The sequence below is a fragment of the Aulonocara sp. 'chitande type north' Nkhata Bay genome, linkage group LG14, assembly GCF_057382095.1.
Source record: "Aulonocara sp. 'chitande type north' Nkhata Bay isolate Kocher_YH1m ecotype deep benthic linkage group LG14, A_spYH_male_GT1.1, whole genome shotgun sequence".
NCBI classification, from domain to species: Eukaryota; Metazoa; Chordata; class Actinopteri; order Cichliformes; family Cichlidae; genus Aulonocara; species Aulonocara sp. 'chitande type north' Nkhata Bay.
Genome location: NC_141357.1, coordinates 35,904,110 through 35,929,219, shown reverse-complemented (window position 1 = coordinate 35,929,219; position 25,110 = coordinate 35,904,110). Strand labels below are relative to the sequence as shown.

Below are 25,110 nucleotides of genomic sequence, written 5' to 3'. Positions count from 1 at the left end.
GGAGGGAGAGCGCGGAGCTTCCGGTCCAGACTTTCACAATAAAACATCCAGGTTATGAAACAGACAAAATACATACTTGTCTGAAAGGTTTGAACTTATTCTGTCCCAGGGCCAAAATATCAAACACAATTTACAATAAAACCACGTTGAGAATCTAAATAAAACGAAACATGGTACAGAGTTGCACTGTTACATTAAAAGACACAAAACGAGGAGTTCTGTTAAAAAGAAAATAGCAAAGAGGTCAAATAAAGAGATGGATGAATAAAATGTTAATATGATACAACAGGGCGTTTAATAATTAGAAATCTTAACAAATAGAAGCAGGTGTGGTATGAGGTGATAGAGATTTCTGCCCCCTGGCAGCAGAGCCGAAGTTTCTCCAGGAAGAGGATTATTCATTTATCATTTATAGCGGTTCATGATCTCAGTGTCTACAGTTTACTAAAACTAAAAAGCAGGAATGAAAAACATTTTTTTAACTTGCTGAATTTAAAAAGAAAAAATGACTGCAGTGAAAGTGAAGTGAACCGTAACACCAACAAAAGAATATAAAAGAAAAGAAAACACACAGGAAATGTATTTTGTTTTAGTCTGTGTCAAATTTATCAAACAAAATTAAGCCCGAGAAGGGGGATACATGTGTGTTTGAGACAGATGTGGGTCTCTATTTACATCATCTGTTCCATTCACATCTGGCATCTGACTCATGTTATGACTGAAGAAATAATAAAACGGAAGAGTGATGACGTCGCTCCAGAAAGCGATACTAAGCTGAGAAACAGAACAAAACAAATCTCCAAAAAAGTTGATTGTGTTCATCTGGACGTAGCGTTTTGTGGGAGAAACGTTTCGTCACTCATCCAGGTAACTTCAGTCTCAGCTGACTGCAGGTTTCCCCAAACTTATATAAACAGTACATTTGCATAATGACTGAAACCAGCCCACTGAAGGAACAATGGGCTGGGAGGTCAGTTCCTTAATCTTAATTATGCAAATTCTCATGACCTTTGATCAACAACCACTGACCAAAACCCACCGATCAAAGACCACTGATTTTCACTATCCTACCCTGGAACACCACCAAGCCATTGGTTCCGATATGTGGATGACACCTGGGTGAAAATCAAATCTCAGGACGTACCACAATTCACGGATCACATAAACTCGGTGGACCGACACACCAGGGAGGATATGAAAAGTGGCAGGTTAGCCTTCTTAGACTGTGAGATTTCCATCAGTAATGGGGGACATCTAAAAGCTGACGTGTACCGTAAACCTACACATACGGATCAGTATCTAAGGTTTGACTCATCATCCACTGGAGCACAAACTGGGTGTCATCAGGACGCTACAACACAGAGCGAACACCATCCCCACAGACACAGCGGCCAGGGAGGCAGAAGAACAGCACATCAAGAAGGCCCTGAGTAAATGTGGTTATCCCAGCTGGACTTTTGTCAAAGCTGGGAAGGCACCTAAAGAAAGCTCCAGCCGATCCACGAGAGAAGGACAACCGCTGCCCAAGTGAAAACCTGTAGTGATCCCATACGTGTCAGGAGTATTGGAACAGTTGAGACACATTTTTTCTAAACACCGGGTCTCTGTGGCTTTTAAACCCCAAAACACGCTGCGCCAAAAATTGGTCCACCCCAAGGAACAGAATCAACTTTTTGGAGATTTACTTCCCTGGATGATTGAGAATGCATCAAGAAAAACAAAACAAAACAAAAAAATCTATTTAAAAAATACAAAAACAATAACTCATACCCATTTTGATGAACCAGCTTCTTATTTGCACACCTTGGGAACATATTGGCCACTTTATGATCTCAAAGCACCCACACAACCTCATGATTGCTGTGCTTATGTTTTAAAATCTTAATATGCTTTATTCTGTTTATTTTGCATTGTTGAATTTCAGATTCCAATAAATTATAATCGTATTATTACTAAATATGTGTATTTAAATTATTATTTTATTATTGTTTACCTTAGTAAGGTCAATGTCTTGATACGTTACATTGTATTGCACTAAGCTATTTTAAAAAATCGGTTTCCTGTGTGGTTTTAGGACTTTTCCACCTTTTGGGATTAATAAAGTGTTAGTTATCAAAAACGTTATATCGATAGTCACTGAAAGAGAGCGGACAGTTGAGGGTTTCTTTTTCCCTCCAGCTTCTCGGTTATGTTTTCTAGTGTAACATCCTCCCATTTCCGGCGCATTTGTGCCCATTTCACTGCAACTTGACGCAGCTGGAGAAGTTTGGGAGGACCGCGGAGGGCAGAACGAGAATCCCCAGAATTCATAGCGATAGACCAACATCAATATGACTTCAAAATGGTTTTCGTTCTGACGCCCCAAATATTTCCAGAGCAGAACAGCTCATCTCAGATGGCCACACTTCAGAAGAGGCGCAGGCGCGAACCGGGAGCCTGACGCAGGCACAGGATCCCGGCCGCTCCTCATCACTCTTCTCCACACTTCAGCTTGAAGAGCTGCTTGTTGTTGCGTTTCTATGAATCAGTGTTTTTCCTCTTTGCCACAGAGCTGCTGCATGCTGCGCAGATCCACAGTCACGCCGCCCTGGAGGATGCTCCCTTTACGGGCTCCAATCTGAGCCGGAAATCCCAGCTCAGAAACAACAAATCGTGCCGGGGAGGAGGGAAACTCCAGGGTTGATTAAGACTTTTATAATATCATCATTTCTCTAAATGAATATCGTGACCAAAATAATTAACTTTGCTGACGTTACTGGATACCTAATATAGAAAATTTGTCGAGGAAAAGAAAAAGAAAGGACGACAGGTGGCGGTATAGGTGATACTCAGTCACCTGTGTGTCTCTTTTGTTGGCAAATTAATCGCTCTGAAAGCTGAAGAGAGAGTTTGTGGCCACAGCGCTACAACAGATAGACAAAAAGAGCAATTACACGATTTTTAACACGATATTATAATTTTAACTAGTAAAATAGCAACAAGCCAGCATTTAAACTGTGCCACAGCCTTCATCCGAAGGCTCCCTGAGTGCAAACATTAGGGACCAGTCACCCTGTTTGAACACTAATTTTTAAAGTTATGTTCAAGCTACACATGAACCCATCACAAACACACTGAATACCTCCATTCAAAGCACAGACACAGATGAAGGCAATCATGCCAGACTTTTTAAATAGAAAATGGGAAACAAGAGGGAAGTCGAACTCTTTTATTAATATCTTTATATTCAAGAATCAAAGGGATTAAAATAAAACACCAAATTTACTAAATCAAAACACAAGCTGCAAAGATTCAAGCAGAGAAAGTGTGTTTTAATTAAATTCTATTCAATTTTATTTATACAGCTCCAAATCACAACAGCAGTCACCTTAAAGTGCTTTATATTGAAAGGTAGACCCTACAATAATACATACAGAGAAAAACCCAACAATCATATGACCCTCTATGAGCAAGCACTTTGGCGACAGTGGGAAGGAAAAACTCCCTTTTAACAGGAAGAAACCTCCAGCAGAACCAGGCTCAGGGAGGGGCGGGGCCATCTGCTGCGACCGGTTGGGTGAGAAAAGGAAGACGGGATAAAGACATGCTGTGTTTTAATGACCGGCTGCTCTGTGGTTAGCTCCTGTGAGGGACCCAAGCAGTGAGGCTCAAGGACAAAGTGTGGAAGCTAATTAGATTTTAATCAGAAAGAAGAGTTATGAGAAAAATTCCCCAAACTATGAAGAAAAGTAGTTGTTAAGTGAACAGGTTTAAAAATGAGGTCAACCAAACACAAAGGAGGGGAAGCTTACACAGCAACTGTATATAAACCTGAACAAATGGACATATTAAATTAACAGATAATAAAACATGTGTTCCTTTATATCATATTTATTACAACCAGAACATTTTTATTACAACTCGTTAACTGCAGATCCTCTGCAGTTAACGAGTTCTTTGGAGCTCGGAGAAAACATACAAAGTAAATATGATTGTTTTAATTAAATGTGTGCACTCCTCCTAGAAAACTGAATATATTATATAAAAACCAACAAATGCCTTTAGTTATATCAGTGTTCAAATAAAAAGTCATAATGGATTCTAAACTGTGTGCAGCAGTAAGTATAGTTTCCTAACATCATGTGCATATAAAGATGTGTGTATATGATTGTGTGTAACAGCAGCAGGAATAAGTTTGGTGCTGAAGTGTCTTCACTGTGCCGAGACTCTGCGCTGCCGTCCTGATGTCAGAGGAGAGGTGTTAGTCGCTGTTCTGAGAGCAGCATCGTCTCCCAGGTTTCCAGCGGTTTGTGAATGTCTCCTGTAAAGCTTTGTTTCTGGTTTATGCGCAGAGATGGTTGTGAGCATTCACACTTATGGAAAAAAGCTTAATTTTCCATCTGATATCAGCTACTTTAAAGCTTTTACTGAAGATATTTTTGTGCCCTAAATTTTTGTAGCTGAGGTGCTCTGATTTATGTACTCATACATTCTACGTGTAATTATTGATGACGGGGTGGGAAAAAATGAATAAACTCGGTGAGGGCTCATCAAACTTTGTACATTTGTGTCATGTACATCAGTCCTGCTGGGTGTCCGTGTCTTAATCAGCAGCAGCAGGCCTGCAATTTAAAATGTAGTCTTTCACACTTCTTACTGAAGCAAACTGAAGCTCATTCTGCTCTCTTTTTATTAAAAACAACTTGACCTCTGACCTGGACCTTTGTAACAGCACTGGTCTGTATGCCTGCTGAGCATGCAGGGACTGTCTACAAAGTCCAGCACTGAAATACATCACAGATGGCTGCCCCAGCCTACTTCTTGCTCAGTGCTTGCTCATAAGGGGTCATTTGATTGTAGCGTGTTCTCTGTATTATTGTAGGGTCTTTACCTTCATTATAAAGCACCTTGAGGCGACTGTTGAATGAATATCTTAAGAATCAACCAATAAACACAGTTTTAGTCATTTGCATGACTTCTGGAAACAGAAGTTTCACGATCCCTCGGAGAGTGTATAAAAGTTAGTGCTGCATCCTCTGGATGAGCACCTAACTCTGATGTGTGTAGCCTGCAATAAATTTAAGATCAGTGACTATTTATATATCAGATAAAATACTTCTACTACTATATATCAGATAAAATACTACTAAGAGAAAGAAAGAAAGAAAGAAAGAAAGAAAGAAAGAAAGAAAGATTTTTCAGCAGAGTTTGCTCGCCGATTGACTCCCGAGCTACAAGTTACAAAATCCCGCGCTGCACTTGAAGGCAGCAAGAGATCGGAAAATTCTGAGCCAATGTGAAGGCATCACGAAGATGAACGGAAGGAGTTTTGAGTCTTACAGGAAGAGGATTGATTTCGAAAGTTGTTTTGTTCTATCTGTTGAATGCCTGGCGGCCACACCGCCGAGTAGCTGCGCTGGAAAGCACCTGAAGTGATTCCCGCTGCACACAGCCTCCACCGCGGCCATGACGCTTTGATACACACCTGACGGAAGCAGCAGCAGGTAAGCGCGGGTTTATGATGTGTGCCAGCTTTGAGTAAATCACAGCTTCGTTAAAAGTCACTCTACCGTCTGTTTATGCCGCTTCATCGCTGTTAGCCACCCCAGCCGTCGGGGGTGTCAAACTTGCGACCCGCCGGCCAGAACCGGTCGTTTTCGGTCCACCGGCGGTTTTTAAAGTGTGAAAGTGAAAGTACAATTATTAATAAGTCCATATTTTTCATTATGGTGATGCATTACAGAGGGAACGTGTCTGGAAGGTTGGAATTATTGTTAGATGGAGACAAACAGGTCAAAAATCATTAAGAGATTTAAAAAAACAACAGCAACCTTGTTTAGATACAAAAACTCTACATTTAAAGGTTTTCTGTCCTTCCTCTGTGACATTAAATTCTATCTATAGCTTTATAAGGTACACTTTTCCATTTGTTTATTAATAGAAATGTCAGCCAATCACATGGCAGCAGCTCAGTGCATTTAGACATGTAGGACCAGCTGATTTTCAAACAGCATCAGAATGGGGACTTAAAAGTGACTTAAGTGACTTTGAACGTGGCATGGTTGTTGCTACCAGACAGGTGGGTCAGAGTGTTTCAGAGAGTGGTCAGAAAATGAGAAAATATCCAGTGAGCGGCAGTTTTTGGAGTAAAGTGGTGTCGCTGATGGCAGAGGAGAATGGTTGGATTGCTTTGAGCTGATATGGAGGTAACAGTAACTCAAACAACAGACACGTGCTACAGCCAAGATAACACAGAAGCACATCTCTGAATCCACAGCGCGTCGGAGCGCGCGGCAGATGGGCTGCAGGGCCAGACCACAACCTCTCGGTATTTTTGGTGCATCGCTGTTGCTTCAGTTTCCTGTTCTCAGCTAAGACGACAGTTCACACGGGGCACCGACGTTAAACAACAGAAGGTTGGAAGGAGTGAGTGTCAGTTTCTGCTGTGGGTTTCAGATGGTCGGGTCAGAATTTGGCATAAAGAACAGTATGGATCCTGCCTTGTGTCAGCTGTTCAGGCTGCTGCTGGTGTGATGGTGTGGGGGATATTTTCTTGGCACCAACTGATCATCACCTAAACACTACAGCATACCTGAGTGTTGCTGCTGACCACACCCACCCCTTCATAACCACAGTGTTACCTTCTTTTTTCAAGCTCTTAAGACACGCGGCAGGAAACAAACTCCAACCCTGATTTGTATTTTTTTAAAAGTGCCATGGAGATTGACATGAGGTTTTGTAACACTGTCATTAGCGTCAGGTATATTTAGCCTGATAAAACTTACTTCCCAAGTACAACAATTCATGACAAGTACTCTTCTTGTATTTTCTAATTCTGCTTCTTTAAGCTTTAAAACCTTTGGAGGGACGTGTGTTGTTATGCAGTCGTCTTTCCCACTTCAGATCAGGTCGGGTCTCCTGAACTAAAACATGTTTGACGCTCCGGAGTTACGTAGTCAGCCCATCTTTGAGAATAATGAAGACTTTGCATTAAAAATGAAGAAAACAAACAAGTAAAGCAAACAAAGCAGGCCGATGATGTCGTGGGAAGATGATCACGAGGGGTTTTGAAATCCTTCTTTATTAAAATCAGGCTTCGCTTTACTCCACGAGTCTGAGGTTGCACAGCTGAGGAGCAGCGGCGCTGGTGGCTGAAGTGGCCTGTACCTCATGACTCATAGTGACTAATCTTAATCTTTGTTCATGGCATGACGCTGTGGATAATAACCGTGAGGCTCCAGGCTTTAACAGAAGGTGATTTTAAAGAGCTCTGTGCTGTTATGTTAATGACTACAGTTCTCAGCTTAACCAGACTTCCAAGAAATGCTCATGATGAATATTTAGATCAGGAGGGAAACTGTGGATGTAAGAAGGACTGGCACACACGGTGAAGACAAAGAGGCTGTGTTGCTTTACTTAACAGAGGTCTGTGTGTTTTCCTGCTATTTTTGACCCTTTGACAAGTGAAACTGTGTGCGAGCTTCAGTTTATTAAGAGGAAATTGTTGGAATATTTGTTCAGTAGAGCAAAATGAAACCAATATCCCTGTAGAGCAGTTTGCTTTGCAGACAGAACCCGTACCAAACACACTACAAGATCCAGAAAACGTCTGCTGTCACCGTGAATCATGGAGGAAAACATCGACATGACTGTCGGTGTCTCTGAGTGCCGGCTTTAAGAGCTGAGCATGAAAACACTGCTGAGGGTCTGAAGTGATGCTCACAGCTGAGCCTCGTTCCATAAACATGTTGAATTTACGCCGAAGGTCACTCGGAGTGGCACAGCCTGACTGTTCCAGCCTGTTTAATGCTTTTCTACAGTTGATAAAATAAAAAATAAAGGTGCCCAAAGATGGAAGTTTGAGTTCAGAGGGTCGGCCTCAATAAAACCCTGTCCAGCAGTTTCTCGCCCTGCACTGGATCCCCTCAGGGATCGATCGTCAGAGCTGTCGTGGACCAAGAGTTGTCTTAAAGTATGTTGACAGCTCGCTGATTATGAGTTTTCTGCAGGAAGTGGAGCAGGAACGTGGCCTGACCTTCACTAAGTGGTGTGAGCGGTTTTTCCTCCAAAGACCAAAGAAATGTCCAGTGAGCAATGGCGTGTCCAGCGGGGTGGCCTGGGGGGGGCACAGGCCACCCCCCCAACCAGACTGGCCACCCCAGGTGCCACCCCAAAGGCAAAACAATAAAATTCAATCAAATATCAAATGTACGATTATGTTTTCACGGTGAAGCTCAGATATCCGAGTGTAAGTGAATGCAGCATCGCTTCTGCGCTATGTGCATCACGTTAGCAAAGGTAGGAGAGCCAAGCACGAAAGACGTCACTGCAGGAAACAATTTTTCGGTGAAAGAAAATGAGGACAGAATAAATGTCCCGGTAAGTAATATTAAGTTTGTTGAGTTTAGTAAACTTCGGTGAAATTAGAATCCCAAGGAAAAAATAACACTTAAAGAATTATTGCAGCCGTGGAATATTTCAGACAGTTTGCTACTGAGGGCAGCTAACATAAGAGTTATGAGTTATAAGATATAATCTAAGTCGTAACATTGCTGTATGGAGCTGCAGATTTGGTTGCAGGTTAACATAGCTGGACTGGCCATCGGGCATACCGGGCATATGCCCGGTGACTTATTTTTTATTTATTTTTTGTAATGGCATGAACAATGAGAGGTGGTGGATTGGCCAGATGCAGGTCGATGTGTAAAAATGACTCAGTTATTTGGTGGTGGCTATGACGGGGCTTCCACAGAGGCCAGCAGGTGGATGAGGGAAGGGGAGGCAGGAGGAGAGCCCCGAGGCAGCCACCAGTCCGAGTGTCAGGTGAACTGAACTTCAGGTAAGAAGTTATGACCTGCAGTCTATCTGGGTCAGATATAAACCAAGTTTAGGTGGAGTTTATTTTCGTTGTGCTGACTTTTTACCCTCAGTTGCAATAACTCGTACTGCGTTCTAGCCAGCTTGATGGAGTTTTTAGGTGGGTGGGTGCTATGATGTTACTGATAGTGAACTTTATTTTATTCATAAGGTTAGTTAGTAGAGTTGCCAACGGCTCCTTAAAAAAATGGAATGGTCCCTCAATCAGAGAAAATATTACACGTTTCGTATTGAGCTGAGAAGAGACGCAGTTTGTCCCGAACTTTAGCTAGAATGGAAAAAAGACACAAAGCTGGATTTATTCTGTCTTTATGCTGCACAGCTGCCTCTTCTTCTCTCATTCTCTCCCCCTCTCTCTCCTGTTGCTACTTCAATCATGAAACTGATCAATGATCAGCTGATCGTCTCTCTTGTTTATTTATCGCCCACTTTGTGCCAGAAAGAGGAAACCAGCGGATATTGCGCTAAACAACAGCAGCACGTTTAAGCTTGATCAGCTGTTGTTAGAATTTATTTAATATTAATTTCTAGTATCAGCTGATGTTTGCTGGAGCCACAGCTGTAAAGCTGCTGGTCATGATGTCGGTTTGGATATGTGGTGAGAGGGAAACATGAAGATGAAACCAGGAGATGTCCTTACTGGATCATCAGAGCTGTGATGGAGAAACAGGTTTACCTTTTAGGTGACATGAATGAGTTGAAGTTATGAACTGTTTCTGAGAGACAAATAACACCAGCATCCTTTTCTAAGCAGCTGACAGCTGGTAACTGTGCAGGGGCGGATCTAGCAAAGTGTTGCCAGGGGGCCAGGTAGGGCATTAACAGGGAAAGGGGGCACAAAGAAATACTTTTCTTTCTTATTCTCATTTAAAATATCTAGTTTTTATTAAATAATTATCTAAATCTTACAACCCAAGTTTTTATCTGACGTAAAATGTATAGAAATCATACATATACCAACAAGACTGTACATCACTGTCACAACAGCATTTGTTTTCATTCAAAGGCTTTATGGCTTTAATACCTGGTGGGTCGGTCTGTAGTAAAAATGCCCGATTTTCTGTCCCAGTCCAGCCCTGCAGGTTAATACTGGCAGTGTCACCATGCCAGCTGACTGGATTTCATCATCAGCCAGTGCTGTTCTTTATCAATATTACCAAAGTTTACCATAAGGCAGCATAGAAAGTATTTACTTGCTTTCAGGTTTTATTCAAATGTTAGTCTTTTCAGTTGTTTCCCCACTTTTTTCCTGTTTCACAATCAAACACCAGTTTGTGAGAAGATTATCTTCTTTTTTAACAGGCAGATAAAGTTTTGCATTGGCATTGGCTAATTTGTCAATTGTTTGTTACAAATGTTCGTATTTTAATATTAAAAAATGTTTTTGCCCAAAACATATGTGTACTATATGTCAGTAAAAATACTATGCAAATATTGATGTCCTTGAATGCTGAGTAAACACTGACAAAGCACTGATTGTATCTCTTGTCCTTTAGCAACGCAGTATCTAAAAACTTTGCACAGTAGTGGTTAAAATCTCATTCTAATAAGAGTTAAAAGCGCATTCGGTTATTAGGTTTATAGGGTTATTGAATTATGGTTAATAGAATTGTTTTTAACATTATCTGCCAGTTACATCTGCCACCCTTCTCCAAATCTGTGCCCCTACCTGGCCCCCCCAACAAAAATTTTCTAGACACGCCACTGCCAGTGAGGAGGCTCCTTCATCCTCCCCCTGCGCCCATTTCGGTTCATGTGAACCAGCAGCTCTAAATAATCGAGACAAGAAGTCAAAGTTTGATTTAAATACAGACACTTTAGATAAAACGGTAGATCGGCTGTGGTTTGCCTTTCATTTTTAGCAGATATTCTCAGTACTGCAGATGGAGCGTGTCCTTTCTGTCTGTGATGATTTTCTTTTCCCGTAGATTATCCCAACTTTAATCTCTGTGACTCTGAGTAATAATAGAGTTTACACAAATTATCTGAATCTGCCACATGACTGGCTAATTTGCACGAATGCACATGGAGCCGTGATCCTAATAAAGTGCTCACGGAGTGAACACTGACAAACAGGAGAAAGTGGAGTTAAATAAAGCTGCTGTTGGCGAACAAAATGAGCAAAACCTCATTATGGAATCTGGAATGTCTAATTAAAGACTAATACAGGTTATTATGTTAGTGCATTATTTAATTATGGCTGCGTTAAAGCGATATTAGGCAGCGAGCTGGGAAATTAAGTAGCTGCTGTAACAGGACACGTTCACCTCGTGTGCTGCTTTGCATCGCTCACATTAAATTTGCCTGGCAAAAAGGCGACGGGAACTCGGGGAACATGTCAGAGCCGTGCAAACTCAATTTAATATAATATATAAAGGCCGTTTTCACAGTTACAGGCCCTCGAGGTGCACGGGTGTGGGTCGAAATTTGACAGTTTTTAATTCGTAGTTTCGAAGCATGTTTCACACCCTCGTAACTTCAGAAGTACAACAGATAGCCAGATGAAAACAAGCCCACACTCAGCGTCTCAGTGTAAAGCCAAAAATATTTTGTTTCGAGCAAATTTTTCTGTAACCAACTTTGATCATTAATATCACAGGATATGTCAAAGTTTCTGAATATCTGCTATTTCTAAAGACATCAGTACCCAAAAATACTGCAAAACATTTGTGAAAATGCATCAGATTTAAGCCAAACGTTTTCATAGTATGAAGGTAAAACAACCAAAGTCATGGCACAGAGCGAGCTGATTCCGCATTACCTCTGTGAGACGTGCTAACGGAGATGCTTGTTGATTTGTGTCAACAGGTAAGAGCAGAGCATAGACATGGCCATTGCACACGTGGCTACGGAGTACGTGTTCAGCGACTTTCTGCTGAAGGACCCGAACCAGGCTCGATACCGCAACGTTCGAACGGAGCTCGCCGTGGACAAGATCGTGACCTGCGTGGCCGTGGGCCTTCCCCTCCTCCTCATCTCTCTGGCCTTCGCTCAGGAGGTCTCAGTCGGTGAGTGAAGCCGGGGGAACGAGCAAAGTTGGCTCCATGACGCAGGTGACTGTGTGATAGTTAAATGTTAGGTGGTAATCTCATGAAGAAGAGTTCATCAGAAGTCACAGAATCCAGCCTGAATAGCCTTTAAGAGACTCCAGCTGCACATCTGTACGCGCCACTGTCATATTTCTAATCATAGAAACGTTTTTGTCAGTTTTCTTCTCCTAAAGCTTTTCATTTATTCATTTTCTGTAGTTTTCCGCTTCTAATCACTGCCCCGTGATGTTTTTCAGTGCGTGTCGGCTAACAGACGGTTCTACCCTTTTCATAAATATCTTCTCCTTAAAACACTTCCATTTCCTCTGACGCTGCTTCTGCTTACATGTGGCCGTTTTTCTGTCCTCGCTTCTTGTTTTTACCTGCAGTTTTTCTTCCATGCTGCTCTTAAATTGTGTCCGTACTTTGGTGGCAGATGCAGAAATTATGTTCATAGATAAAGGAAACGGCACAGGTGTGATAAACACATACACATTGGTTTATAAAAAGATTTCCTGTATAAAATATGAGGTCAGTTGGGCTTTTTAGCCTCTCGGGTAGCTTAGTTCCTCGGATCTTGTCTGTGTGGGTCTAAAGTGGTCTAAAGATCTGAACTTGGAACCAGTCCACATGTCTAGGTGTCCATCGGGAAGATGCTAAACTCCAGGTGTGTTTGAATTTGTCTTACAGCAGCATGAAAACACAAGTTTCAGACAAACAACAAATGAATGTTTAAAAGAGATGAAAGAACCTACAGAAGGCCTTTTATTCATCGCCTGGCATTTCTGACAGAACATCTCCTGAACCAACCAGCTGGCGTCTCTAACGCCGTGTGACTGATGTTTTCTTCAATTTTATTCACAGTCATGTTTAAAAAGCCTTACAGTCTTAACTCGAACCTGTACGAGTCCTGTCTGGGTCACTTCATTCATGTGAGAAATCTTTCTAAGAAATCCACTCAACCACAGACAGATCTGGTCTTGCAAGAATCCTGATCTGTTTCCAGGAAGTAGACTGTGGACTTAAGGTTATGCCGTGTCACTCGTGTTGATTCTGACCCTGCTGCTGGGGCTTATTTCATGTCTCCATGTTTCTCTCAGGTACTCAGATCAGCTGCTTTGCTCCGACTAACTTCTCATGGAGGCAGGCAGCTTATGTGGACTCCTTCTGCTGGGCGGCCGTGCACACGCAGACTCTACCTCTGTGGCTGCACAAGGTACACACACAGTGCTACAGTTACTGAAAAGGTGTAAGCCATCTTAATCTCACTGTGTTTGATTCAGAGTGAAAGGAAAGCTTTCTGACGTTCACAGGCAGCCTCGGGTTTGAGATTTCAGGGTGTGGTTCGGATATTTTTAGTAGGGTGCATTCTGAGGACTGTAATGGGCGTGCATGTTTCCTTACCTACAACGATCTTTCTATAATGACACCGGATAAACCTGCACAAGAAACTGACGATCAAACAGCTGATCGTGCACAAAAGCACAGTTAACCCTCAGAGCTTTGCTTTCTGCCTTTCAGCTCATTCTGTCGGGTTTGAAACGTGAGTCTGCTCTACCAGTCCTCTTCATGGTTCAGGTTTTTGTCGTTAATGAGAAAGGGCATACCCATATCTTTCTTTTGTTATGATTCACCACTTTTTTGGGGGGGGTTTGTGGTTCTTATGTCACTCAGTCTGTAGTTGGTTTCATTTCTAAGTAAAATCCACTGGAGTCTGGAGCCTAATCACAGAGAGAAGCTTAGATTCAAATCAAACTATCGGTTCGCCTTCACACTTTCACTCTTGGCTCATTCCCTCTCTAAATCTGCTGATTTCTTTTTGTTTTTCATTTAAAAATGTTTGTTTGTTTGTTAAAATAAAGAGTTGATATTAAGTGAGTGTGATCGCCATGGGAAACTTTGTTTCCACCCTTTTTAATTCACTTTATTTTTGGAGACTACGTGGAGGCATCCACATAAAACTGTCACTTCTTAAAAAGGCCACATTTTACACCCAGTCCAAGTGATCTGTCTGTGATCTGTCTGTCATAGTTTCAATAGCAAAATGGAACTGTATTAATATCTGTCACCTAAAGAACAGAAACAAGCTGACACTCAATATAAGAGCATCAATAAACAAAAAGGCGAGTTTTGAGAAGTCTCTTAAATGTTTCATAAAAAGGTCGATGTGAAGCTCAGAGCCTTCAGCCCACAGTGAAGGCTCTGAGCCCAGAGGCGTGGAGGTTGGGCGAGGGATAGAAAGCAGACGCGTGGTTGGGTGCAGCAGGTCAGAGGGGTGCTGAGGGGTCAGTGGAGATTTATGAGGGTGGGGGTGATATGTGCCCAGAGCTAAGAGCCTGTTAGAAGGTGAAGGTTTGGACAGAGTGGAGATCTTTCAGGGCTTTGCTGGAAATCCCACTGCAGTAATCGGGCCGGCTGGCTGAGGGTCTCTGCTACAGAGCCAGAGAGAAGATTAAACATTTAGTGAATAAACATTTCAGTTTATTCACATCTGTTTAATTTCTTAAAGCACTTGTAAACTTTATGGTTTATGATGTGAGATACTACTCCACAGTAAGACCAGAGAACTGAACACACACTCTCTCATTTCTCTATGAAAGTGAAACTGTTATCTCTGTCTGTTTCATCAGGCATTAGTTTATCAACGCAAACACCAGCATAACAGCAGCCTCGGTGTCAGTGTGTCAGCTGTCCACACCTTTCTTTTATCAGCAGTCGTATTTGTGGAAACGTCACCGCTAATGTGATTGTTTATGTCTTATTTAAAGCTCTGCTGCCTCCTCTCCTGTGTCCTCTCTCCAGTTCTTTCCTTACATCCTGCTGCTGGTGGCCGTGCTCATGTACGCCCCGGCGTTGTTCTGGAGATTTTGCGCTGCGCCGCTCCTGCAGTCTGACCTCGCCTTCATCATGGAGGAGCTGGACCGCTGTTATAACCGCGCCGTCACTCTGGCCAAACGGATGGCGACAGCGGAGCAGCCGTCCGCTGACAGGTACAGCACTTTACAGCCAACAGGGTGGGAAGGATGCACTTCATTGTTTGGGAGCATGGCAAAAAGCTTCCAATCAGTGGAATAACTGTTGCATCCACTGGTCTGACTGTGTGTTTACCAGCAAATCCATAAAGAACCAGCACGACCTCACTTTAATCTGCTCTTTCTACCCTTTCTTCCCACAGCGATCCCACCGAGGGCTGCTTCAATTACCCAATGGTGGAGAAGTTCTTGATGACCAAGCGCTGCTCGCGGAAGCTGATCATTTACTACTTCCTGTGCCGCGTTCTGACTCTGCTCACCCTGCTCTGCGCCTGCGTCTGCCTGGGCTACTACCTCCGCCTGGCCTCCACTACAGACGACTTCGGCTGCAAGCTGCGTGTCGGCCTGCTCGAGTCAGACACCGGCGTCCCCGACAGGGTGCAGTGTAAGCTCATCGCCGTGGGAGTCTTCTCCTTGCTGAGGTATTTTCCTGAGCTTTGCATTGAAGAGTTTATGCATCAAAAATCAGAATAAGCTTTGATTTGTGCTTTACAAACAAGTTTACCTGTGGTGCAATGATTAGATCTGAACTCTTTTGCTTTCAAGAATAGTAAAAACTGAAATTCATTAAACTGGGAATGGCAGACTGCAGGTACCAGGCAGGGGGTTAAAAAAAGTGGCATAAATTGCAGTTCCTCTAACGCCCACTAGAGGCTGGCTCCAAAAGAGGAGTCAGTCTCCAAAAGACACATTTTTGACACATTTCATTGGATAAAAAGAGTTTTTTGTTGCCATTATGCCAGTAGGTTGGTCTTTTGGGATACTTAAGGCCTCCATCTCTCTGATTACTCTTCTCAGCTTCGTAAACTTGATCGTCTTCGCCACGTTGATTCCAGTTGTGATCTACGCCAGTCTGCGTCCCCTCTACTGCTATGACCACGCCCACTTCCTTGAAACCTACCAATCACTGCCCACTGTGAGCGTCCTGCCCAAACCCGGTGGCCAATGTGACGATCTCTCGCTCTACCTGCTCCTACTGGAGGAGAACATCAGTGAACTGAAATCCTACAAATATATGAAGGTGTGTATTTTAAAGCATCAGACATGACAAACGGCCGAACTTTGTCTGTGTTTAAGTGAAGTTGTTTGACCATAAAATCAAATCATTCGTACATGAGAAACCAGATCCTTCTGTTGTGTTTGGAATAGTTACGTTGACCCGATTTCCCTCTTTATGTCCCATTCTCCCATTTCATGTGTTGTGATAAAATCCCACATTCTGATTGGCTTAAATAGATGTTGCACAAGAAACTCGGGGCTAAAAAAAAAGGCATCGTGGCTCTCTGACTATGTGAGCATATGAATGAGAGCATGAAACCAAACATCATCCTTTTATGCCTGTTAGAAGAAAACAAAGTGCATATGACTCCTTCACATGTTAAATGCCAAACCTCTCCCAGTTTACCCTTCATTGTCAGAAACTGTCCCACATAAGCATGCTCTTTGTCCTACATGTGGTTTGGTAACTCTAATACTGGGAAAAAATATCTCAGAAAGTTGTTTCAGTTCATCTGGATGGAACATTTTCAGTGTGAGAAGCGTTTTGATCACTAAGTCTCAGCAGACCTTATAAACAGTATTATAAGAGTGTGACTTTTATCATCCACAGTGCCGTGATCCATTCCCTGTGAATAGCCCACATGACCACTGACCATTTATGATGACGCTCTCGTGGTTCATTGTTATGTAATCGCACTGGTTTCTATGGTTACGCAACGTTAGCGTTTATAAGGTTGTGGAAACGTGCGGCCAGTTGAGGTGCGGATGAGTGAGGACACATTTCTCCCACTGAAAGCGTTGTGCAGGTCCAGAGAATCAACTTTGTGGTTATTGGACATGCATGAACACATAAAAAGTACTGCAAACTGAATTGGAGGCACATTTTTAGCTTTCTTCATATATGCACTTGTGTTTTGTTGTGGTGTTCCTGCAGCCCTGCCGGGTTTAAATAAAGCATGTTTTAGTATCCTACATGGTGCGTTTCTTCCCTGACGATTTCTGGCCGTAGGTGTTGGAGATGTTGAGGAGACGAGGCGAGCACGCCGGAGAAAGCTTCGACCCCATGGGCCTGCTGCAGAATCTCTGCCTGGTGAAGATGGACAACGTAGACGGGTTGAAACCCACCAGTGCTTCAGCGATGCCTGATAACGACGAGGGTCCAAACTCGTCCAAAGAAAACTGCAGCAAGACGGAAACGGAGATGAAAGGTGAGAAAAGAAACGGCTTTGAAATCTCACTGGAAGGAGTCGGTGCTCTCGTAAGGATGTGGATGATAAAGTATAATCTGACATCACAGTGGTGTTTATTTACGGGAGGGACAGAGAAGCGACAGACTGCAGGTTTCTGAGGAGATGATGGTTCAACCAGCAGAACCAGTTCCCTGCGATTCCAGAATATGAATAACAGCTGCAGTTTCAAGGCTTCAGCCTCAGGTTTAATATTAAAGTTGTTACAAATAGAAGAATAAGTTCCCACTCGAGCTCTTTGGAATCTGGCAGAGAAATCTGATATTCTTCAATGACCCAGTCAGTACTTGATCTTTTATTAAATACTAAATTGTAAGTTGTGAACAGTTGACGCAGCACTGTGAACTCTGTTTTTACAAACCTCTACAGACAGGTTTTCAGGTCCATTTCAGTAACAGACGGGCTTATTTGTGTGTTTTTAGAGCTCAGACCTCTGCTGCAAGAGAACAGCGATGCAGCAGGAAGCGGCGACGGAGGCGTTCTCCGACAGAGACCGATGTGATGATTCAGCGTGGGATTAACAAACTCAGACTTTAAATCGTTTTCTTCAGAGGAGAGAGGATGGAGAGTGTGTTTTTTGTCTGTCCGGTAGATCGTGGAAAAATGGCAGGACGCTGGAGGATGATTGGCTAAAACTCCCGATGGTACTGATTTCGACTTCCTCTGAATTTTTTTTTTAAGGACAATTTCAAACACTACAATCCTGAAAGCTTAACTTGGATTTTTACATTTTCTGACACACAATCACTGAATATGGAGCTCCTGAAAGGTCGCACTGGGAACATCTTTCCTCCTGACGATGCTTTTATGTTCCCGCTGACGTGTTTTGGTCCAGCCTTCGTGTATTATGTAATGTATGCATTGCTCATTTACACAGCCACTTCGCGAATGCAGAACTTTATAAAAACATCTGTTTATAAAAACACTGTGACCCGGTTCCACCTCTGCTGCCTCGGTCGCCCTTATCTGCTCCTTGTGAGAATCTAGCTTCCTGCAGGGTCGTTCGTTAGGATTTTTATGCATAAACAAAGCAGGGAATCAGAGCAATGCAAGGTTGTTTTCTTTCTGTTGTACATTCACGGTTCTCGCTCTATCTGCTGAAAAATCTCCCAGGACTTCATCAATAAGCCAAAAAATAAGCCTGAACAACCTCAATGACAGATTCAGACTTAAAAAAATATATGTGTGTGTGTGTTCTTTTTTTTTTTGGCCTTTGCTGTGTCTCAGGGTGTTTAACAGGCTTAATGCATGGAACATCTTCATGGACATAGTGTCAGAGTCTGATAAACCTGCGCTTTGGGCCACAAAAACACTTCTAGTTGTCTGTGTGAAAACAGCCTTCAGTGACCTCGGTAAACACTCTCCCGATGGCCTTGTGAGCTCAGCTGCAAGGTTCAGGCTATATTTAATAAAACGTGAAATTCTTTTTGTAAATTATGATCGTTTATCCTGTTGACTTGTCAGTCTCAAGTCGTGACACAGTCAGTTCTGGTCCTAACTGATCACGTCGTGTTTCAAAAACAGTCATTTCAGGAGCTCCGTATGGTTCCATGATTATCAGACAAAAGTTTACCTTCCAGTCAGGGTCTCGTTCACGAGTGAGAGAAGAAGGGAGCGTCTGTGGAGACCTGAGCGTGGAATCTTTTCCACCCTCATCGTGACCGAAGTGATGAGCTTTCTCTTCCTTTAGAGACCAGACGAGGCGCTCAGAGGAGAGCCGCTCCTCCTCCTGCCACTAAAACTGCTTTTAAAGTCAATATTGTCAGACTGATTGTTCCTGCGAGCTGCCTTAGTGGGAGAACGAGTTTTTCATGCGATTGTCAATCACATTTCAAGTCAACGTTAGCGCTTTAAAGGAAAATGAAAATGAAACTGGAATCATTAAAAGGTAGCTAACTCATGAACATGCAGTCCCAGTATTTGTTCAGGGTTTGGCTCCCCAGACTGATTTCCTGCTTAAGAACTGAACGTTTTTCTCATGTGTGGATGTGATTAAACTGTCCTTTGCATGTCAAGCTACAAGAAAAAGAGGTACAACTGCATGAAGCTTGGTTTTGTGTACATATTTTTTAGGTTACGAGGTTTTCTTTGTTTAACATAGACGTAAATAATCCAAAGTCAGGTTTTAGGTTTTATCGCTGTGAGAGAACTCGTGTAAATCTCTCAGATGTTCAAAAGTCTTGATCTGGAAATCAACTCGTCGTGTCTGCTGGGGGATCTCAGGGATAAAATCTTCTCACTGGACTCTGTGTGATCGTCGGTTTTTGTGTTTTTAAAGTGCCTGTGGAACTTTTTTGCATGCATTGATGAAACTTGTTCTCTTCACTCCACACCAGTGACTGTTTTCTGAACTTGTTTGTGTTTTGAATGTCATGGCTGAGTATTATTGGGATTCAGATTTGTGCAATGTGTAAAGAGAGACTTGATGTTGTTAACGTTTCCTGTGTTTCTGGATTTGAAGTGAAAGTTTGTTCATTCGTAAACACGACTGCAGTGGTTAAAACTGACCTCACCATAAACTGTGTGTGTGTTGTGTGGGTGGGTCGGGGGCTTGAGCAGATCTATACAATGCTCAAACACATGGTGCTATTTACATCCTTAAACTCGTGCTGTTTGGTGGCCCAATCTGACCTCAGGGGCCAGACCAGTTGTTTTTTTGTTTTGTTTTTTCTTCTTCTTCTTCTTCAATCTGAGCTGCAGGCAAGATTGTTAAAAAGCTGCGCAGAAAAAGGGAATATTTACTGAGAGAAAGCACGCATAAACAAATAATTTGTAATTATACAAAGACTCCTGACAAAAAAGAAAACTGAGGGGAAAGAAGACAAAAAGGAGCTCAGAGCAGGAGAAAAGACAAAGTACAGGGGAGAGCATCATAGAAGCCGTCAGCATCTTAGACCTGTTGCAGCATAACTATGGGAGGTTTCAGGGTCACCTGATCCGAACTGGGAAGTGGTTCCACAGAAAGCTGAAGGTTCTGCCTCCTGAAACCACGAGTAAGGCCTGCAATCTGAGAGCAAAGTGCTCCGTTGGTTAATATAATACTACAAAGTCTTTAACATATGTCTGTCATGGCTGTGTGCAGGGAGAGAGGATCCAAAATGCAGGACTCACAAACGCAGAGACAAAAAGTTGAACTTAAACAGCTTTATTTCTGTGCACAAACTGAACTGGGAATACAAAAAAACTAGCAAACAGAACAAACGGGGGTGGTATGAAGGTACGATGCAGACACTAAATACAAGAGGTTTACAGAGCTAAGCGGAAACAGCTGTAACAAGAAATATTGCTAAGCTGAGTCCTATTGCGTCACGTTCTGAACTTGAAATGATTATACATGCTTTTTCATGTTTCGTGTTGTTTAGACCATTGTAACTCGTTGTGTATCTGTCTAAGTAATGCTTACTTGGAACGTCTGCAGGGTGTTTAAAATGCTGCTGCAAGGCTTTTGACCAAGGCTTCCAGGTACACCCATGTCACTCCCCTGCTGATCCAGCTGCATTGGCTCCCCATTAAATTCAGGGTCCATTTTGAGATTATAATTCTGACCTTCAGGGCTCAGCACGGACTACCTCCAATTTACATCAGTGATCTTCTTCATCCTTAAATTCCCAGCAGGTCCCTGAGGTCTTGTGACCAGGGCTTGCTGGTTGTCCAGCACACCACATTAAAAGAAAAGGTGACAGAGCTTACTTTACTTTAACCATTTTATAGATTTTTGTACATAAATAATTTCCAGCCTAAATGATGCAGAAAAAAAGTACATATTCACATCTGAGCTTAATTTCAGATTGATCTGCTGAAATGTTCATTTTACATTTCTTTTAAAAAAAATGTTCACACTATGAAATTATATTTATAACAGGAAAAATTCTAAAATAATAGTTTTGATTCAAATAAAATTGCAAACTTTTATTCAACGAATTCAAACCATTTTTTTCATTAATTGAGTTGCTGTTACTCAAATGGTACTGCGCTCTCTGATTGGCTTACTGGTGACCGCGTGTGGCGCTTCGAAGAATGGCACTTTTCCTCCGGAGTTTTGCAGAGGTTTTCTTTGGGAATATGTAGCACGTTTTAACCTTGAAGTGCCCCACCCCTTCCGTCCCTTGTGTATCTTATCTTATCTGTGCTGTTTGCCACGTTTATTACCTGCCTATAAAGCTGACCTGCTTTGACTTTTACATTTTAAGGTAAGTGGTTTAGAAGCTCATTTACACAACTCACATGTTTTTCTTCCGAGCGTGACGGGAAAATGCGCAGTGACATAAATTATTCAACAGGGGGCGCTGATATTTGGTTACATTAGAATGACCATTATGTATATATTTTTTAATGCGTTTGGAGTTTATGTGTTGAGGAATTGAGGAAAAATATGTATATTGATAAAATAATAACTTTTAAAAAACTACAAAAAGTTCTTGTGTCCAGATTAATGAGTAATTTTGGTTCATTTGCATTTTCCTCTTGTGGTCATTAGATGAGGGGGGTGATTGTAATTTTCAAATGGTGTGTATTTGTGTAGCGCTTTACTAGTCCCTAAGGACCCCAAAGCGCTTTACACATCCAGTCATCCACACATTCACACACTGTTGGTGGCAAGCTACATTGTAGCCACAGCCGCCCTGGGGCGCTCTGACAGAGGCGAGGCTGCCGGACTCTGACCACCACCAGTAGGGTGAAGTGTCTTGCCCAAGGACACAACGACCGAGACTGTCTGAGCCGGAGCTCGAACTGGCAACCTTCCGATTACAAGACGACCTGCCAACTCTTATATAAAAATATTCTGGTTTATTAAACTAAGCTATAATTTATAGTATATTTATACTCTATAGCACGTGTACTAACACGTGCATGTGCGCCGGACCCGCGTGATTTTGCTGTCTTTAGCAGGTAATAAACTCCCGCCAAAGCAAAAATTCGCTCTGAGTGAATTCAGTCGTTGTTAATGAGTAAATTTTTAGAGTGTTTTTATTTGGATTGTTTTCTGGTTGTTTGTTGCACTCGGACATGTTCACAGACGTGTTTTCGTGAGCAGCGCTGTTCATACTCCGAGACCGTAGCGGGAAACTTGGTTGCCTAGCAGCAGTTAACGAAAAGACCGGAAGTCACTGTGCTTCAACTCGAAAACTTTTGCATTTATCCTCTTTTCCCCGAGTATCAGATAAACTCGTTTAGCAGCGTGCTTGACCTTTGAGTTAGCTGAACTTCCTGGTGGTCTGTTGGTGGATTTAAGGAGGTTAAATGGATGAAAAAAGTTATCTTTCAGCTAGCTCTTGTTGCGCAGATGCAGCAATGCATGATGGGAAATTCTCCCGGTATTTGTAAAGCTAAATAACCTTATGGGGCTCTGTTGGAAACTGCTTCATGTGTATATATAAATAGTGTGTAGTCCCAGCTTCCTACAGACTGTGTTTGTGTTGATTGTGAGATTGTGAGCACCGTGAGTGTGCACGGTTTGTGTGTGAAACACTTCCCTATGCGTGAGCTGGAGAACTCATACTTACCTGGTAGGAGAGATACCATGATCAAGAAGGTGGTTCTCTCAGGTCGAGGCTCAGCCATTGCACTCTGGCTTTGCTGAAAGCTTGCGAATTCCCCAAATGTGGGAATCTCGACTGCATAATTTCTGGTAGTGGGGGACTGCGTTCGCGCTCTCCCCTAATCATATGTTGAAAGGAAATTGTGGCGACATTTACGCTTATTATGAAGAACCAGGTCATTTAACATGTGTATATGAAGATGATATGACTGATGTGGAGTAGCATGCAGTTTCCTCGTTTCTCCGCTAGAGGCCGGTAGAGCTCTGTAAATGTTCAGAGACGTCACAGATAAGATAAGAAGAACTTTATCCCGAGGGAAATTACTTTGTCATACACATGCTCAACGCAGCAAGAGAGACAGAGGAACAATATATACAATAAGAATACTAGTATACAGTAATCTAAGGAGCTTGGAAAGAAAAGCGTCTGGACTTCTTTGAGTTGCTTGAAGATGTTTCACCTCTCATCCGAGAAGCTTCTTCAATTCTAAGGGCCAAATGGTGGAGAGTCCCAGATTTAAACCCAGTGGGAGTTTTCCCCCCCAAAGAGGGACAAAGGACCCCTGATCCTCTACCTAAATATGATTAGGTAGAGGATTATGATTAGGACTCTCCACCATTTGACCCTTAGAACTGAAGAAGCTTCTCGGATGAGAGGTGAAACATCTTCAAGCAACTCAAAGAAGTCCAGACGCTTTTCTTTCCAAGCTCCTTAGACTACGATGACCTGGATGACTGAGAACCTTCACAGACAGTATACAGTAATATACAGTAGGAAGAATTGGATTAACTAACTGTTAGTAACATATAACTAAATGGTAAGGATTTACAGCTTCATCATCTAGACGAGTGTCACTTTTAACTTTGCAGATATTGTTCTCAGATATTGGACTCCAGGTGGCCTGTCTGGTGGATTTAAATCAGGGTCGCGTGTGTTTGTTATCTTTTAAATGCAGTGCCTGGCCACATTCAGTATTTAAAGTTAGTATTTCTGTAGGAGTGCTCACTGGATTCAGATTCTTATTGTTCAAAGTGCTCTTTGGAAGTGAAACGTGTATATAAGTTTAAAAACAAAGAGCTCTGAGGCAGTCACCTCAAAGTTGAGGTGGATGTGACAAAGCTGCAGATTTCCTGTTTCGTAGCTATGCTGTTATTTGCTGCTCTGTGTTGTTTTTTACTGTTAAAAATAAATGTTATCTATTGAGGTTTTGCTGTCATGTGACTCATCATGACACGTCACTTTGGGTGTGTGAAGTTGTAGGGTCAAAAATTAAGATCTTAGTCACACAGGTCTGGAGACGACCCTCCAGTCTGAGTGGTCGCTGAAAGACCTACGATTGGGTAAATGTGTATTCCCTGGTTGGCAGGGAATCCTTGTGTTAGCTTTGGTTGCACATTGTTGCGGTTCTGAGTAGTTTGCATGCAGGACGCCAACTTGTCTGCAAACACTCGCCAACTTCTCCGTGAGCAGTAGTGAAACTGAAAAGTGAGTGTTTGCCTTCACAGTAAAACCTTTTTAACGTGCAAGTGTTTGCAGACAAGTTGTTCGGGTCGAGAAAATGTTGCATACCTTTGTTTAGCGTCCTTACATGATTTGCTGATTGCTAAAATCAGTATTTTTTGACATGTCAGGGTGATGATATGACGACACTCCCTCCTGCAGCCAGCTGAAACGTAGCCACGCCACCTTTATCTGGAGCGCTGATGATGTATCCGATGATGTCATTTGCAAATGGCTGTCTATGTTAGCAGATGAGCTACAGGTGTTTGTTATTTGGTACATGCAGTTCACCCATGTTAGCAGGGACCATAGAAATGTAGCAGGCATGCTGTATAAAGCGTATAAAGAACCAGCCCATGTACCATAATAGTTATTTGTTGTGTTGTTAAAGAAGTTCAGACATTCAGTGGTGTGTTGTGCTGTCAGCCTTCTTTATCTAATCATTGGATCTCTGGCATATGCCTTTCACGCCACCTCTGTCACCCTAAGCTGTTAAAAACTCAAATGTCCCCTGTGCACTTTACGCTGCCTGACATTTGACCACAATGAAAAACAGTCGATTTGTCCTCTGTATATCTCAGCATGGAGGTCAGAAGCCAGAACCTGCTGGAGGAGGCAAAGCTCCAGGTGGGTGAATCGCAGCTGGGGAAAAGTGGCTAAAATGCATGTGAATACAGTAGGGCTGCCACAAACGATTATTTTGATAGTCGACTAGTCACCGATTATTTTTGCGATTAGTCGACTAATCACATCATCATCCATTGGACATACAGCGTACAGCTTATTGCACCAGCAGCATCTGCTCTTATATAACTATCATTAGCTTACAGCTTTAAGTGTTTAAGTTAAGTGCTAATTAAAAATAAAGACAAGATGATAGTTTATTAAAGTTTAATGAAGTTTGCAG

The 25,110-nt window shown here is 42.4% G+C and overlaps 2 protein-coding genes and 1 non-coding gene across 5 annotated transcripts in view; all 3 read left to right on the top strand.

Annotated features, from left to right (window-relative positions):
* The first annotated feature begins 5,320 nt into the window (after positions 1 to 5,320).
* LOC147315122 (pannexin-1-like) lies at positions 5,321 to 19,594 on the top strand. Of its 3 annotated transcripts, none has more exons than XM_086262368.1 (8): positions 5,321 to 5,483; positions 11,665 to 11,864; positions 12,986 to 13,101; positions 14,688 to 14,875; positions 15,061 to 15,339; positions 15,716 to 15,938; positions 16,926 to 17,124; positions 17,586 to 19,594. In XM_086262368.1, exons 2-8 carry the CDS (start codon positions 11,684 to 11,686, stop codon positions 17,663 to 17,665), a joined length of 1,266 nt encoding a protein of 421 aa, XP_086118494.1. In that variant the 5' UTR covers positions 5,321 to 5,483; positions 11,665 to 11,683; the 3' UTR covers positions 17,666 to 19,594. The 3 variants fall into 3 exon arrangements, with proteins under 3 accessions (XP_086118494.1, XP_086118496.1, XP_086118495.1); XM_086262370.1 differs by lacking the exon at positions 5,321 to 5,483 and adding an exon at positions 8,321 to 8,358; XM_086262369.1 differs by lacking the exon at positions 5,321 to 5,483 and adding an exon at positions 8,739 to 8,818.
* A 1,637-nt stretch (positions 19,595 to 21,231) lies between these two features.
* Positions 21,232 to 25,110, top strand: part of map4k1 (mitogen-activated protein kinase kinase kinase kinase 1) — a 54,851-nt gene continuing 50,972 nt past the window's right edge. Inside the window, exon 1 of the mRNA XM_086262365.1 lies at positions 21,232 to 21,353. The gene's annotated coding sequence lies outside the window, so the exon portion shown is untranslated. The remainder of the gene's footprint in view (positions 21,354 to 25,110) is intronic.
* On the top strand, positions 22,660 to 22,824 carry LOC147315121 (U1 spliceosomal RNA). Its single transcript, XR_015124876.1, has one exon. It is a non-coding gene; the product is annotated as a U1 spliceosomal RNA (small nuclear RNA).

What these genes read in the sequence shown, in the direction of transcription:
- LOC147315122 (XM_086262368.1), top strand. Translation starts at nt 11,684, where the DNA reads ATGGCCATTGCACACGTGGCTACGGAGTACGTGTTCAGCGACTTTCTG. An exon ending in TACCTCTGTGGCTGCACAAG is followed by an intron (nt 13,102 to 14,687) that starts GTACACACACAG and finishes TCCTCTCTCCAG; the next exon opens with TTCTTTCCTTACATCCTGCT. An exon ending in AATCCTACAAATATATGAAG is followed by an intron (nt 15,939 to 16,925) that starts GTGTGTATTTTA and finishes TTCTGGCCGTAG; the next exon opens with GTGTTGGAGATGTTGAGGAG.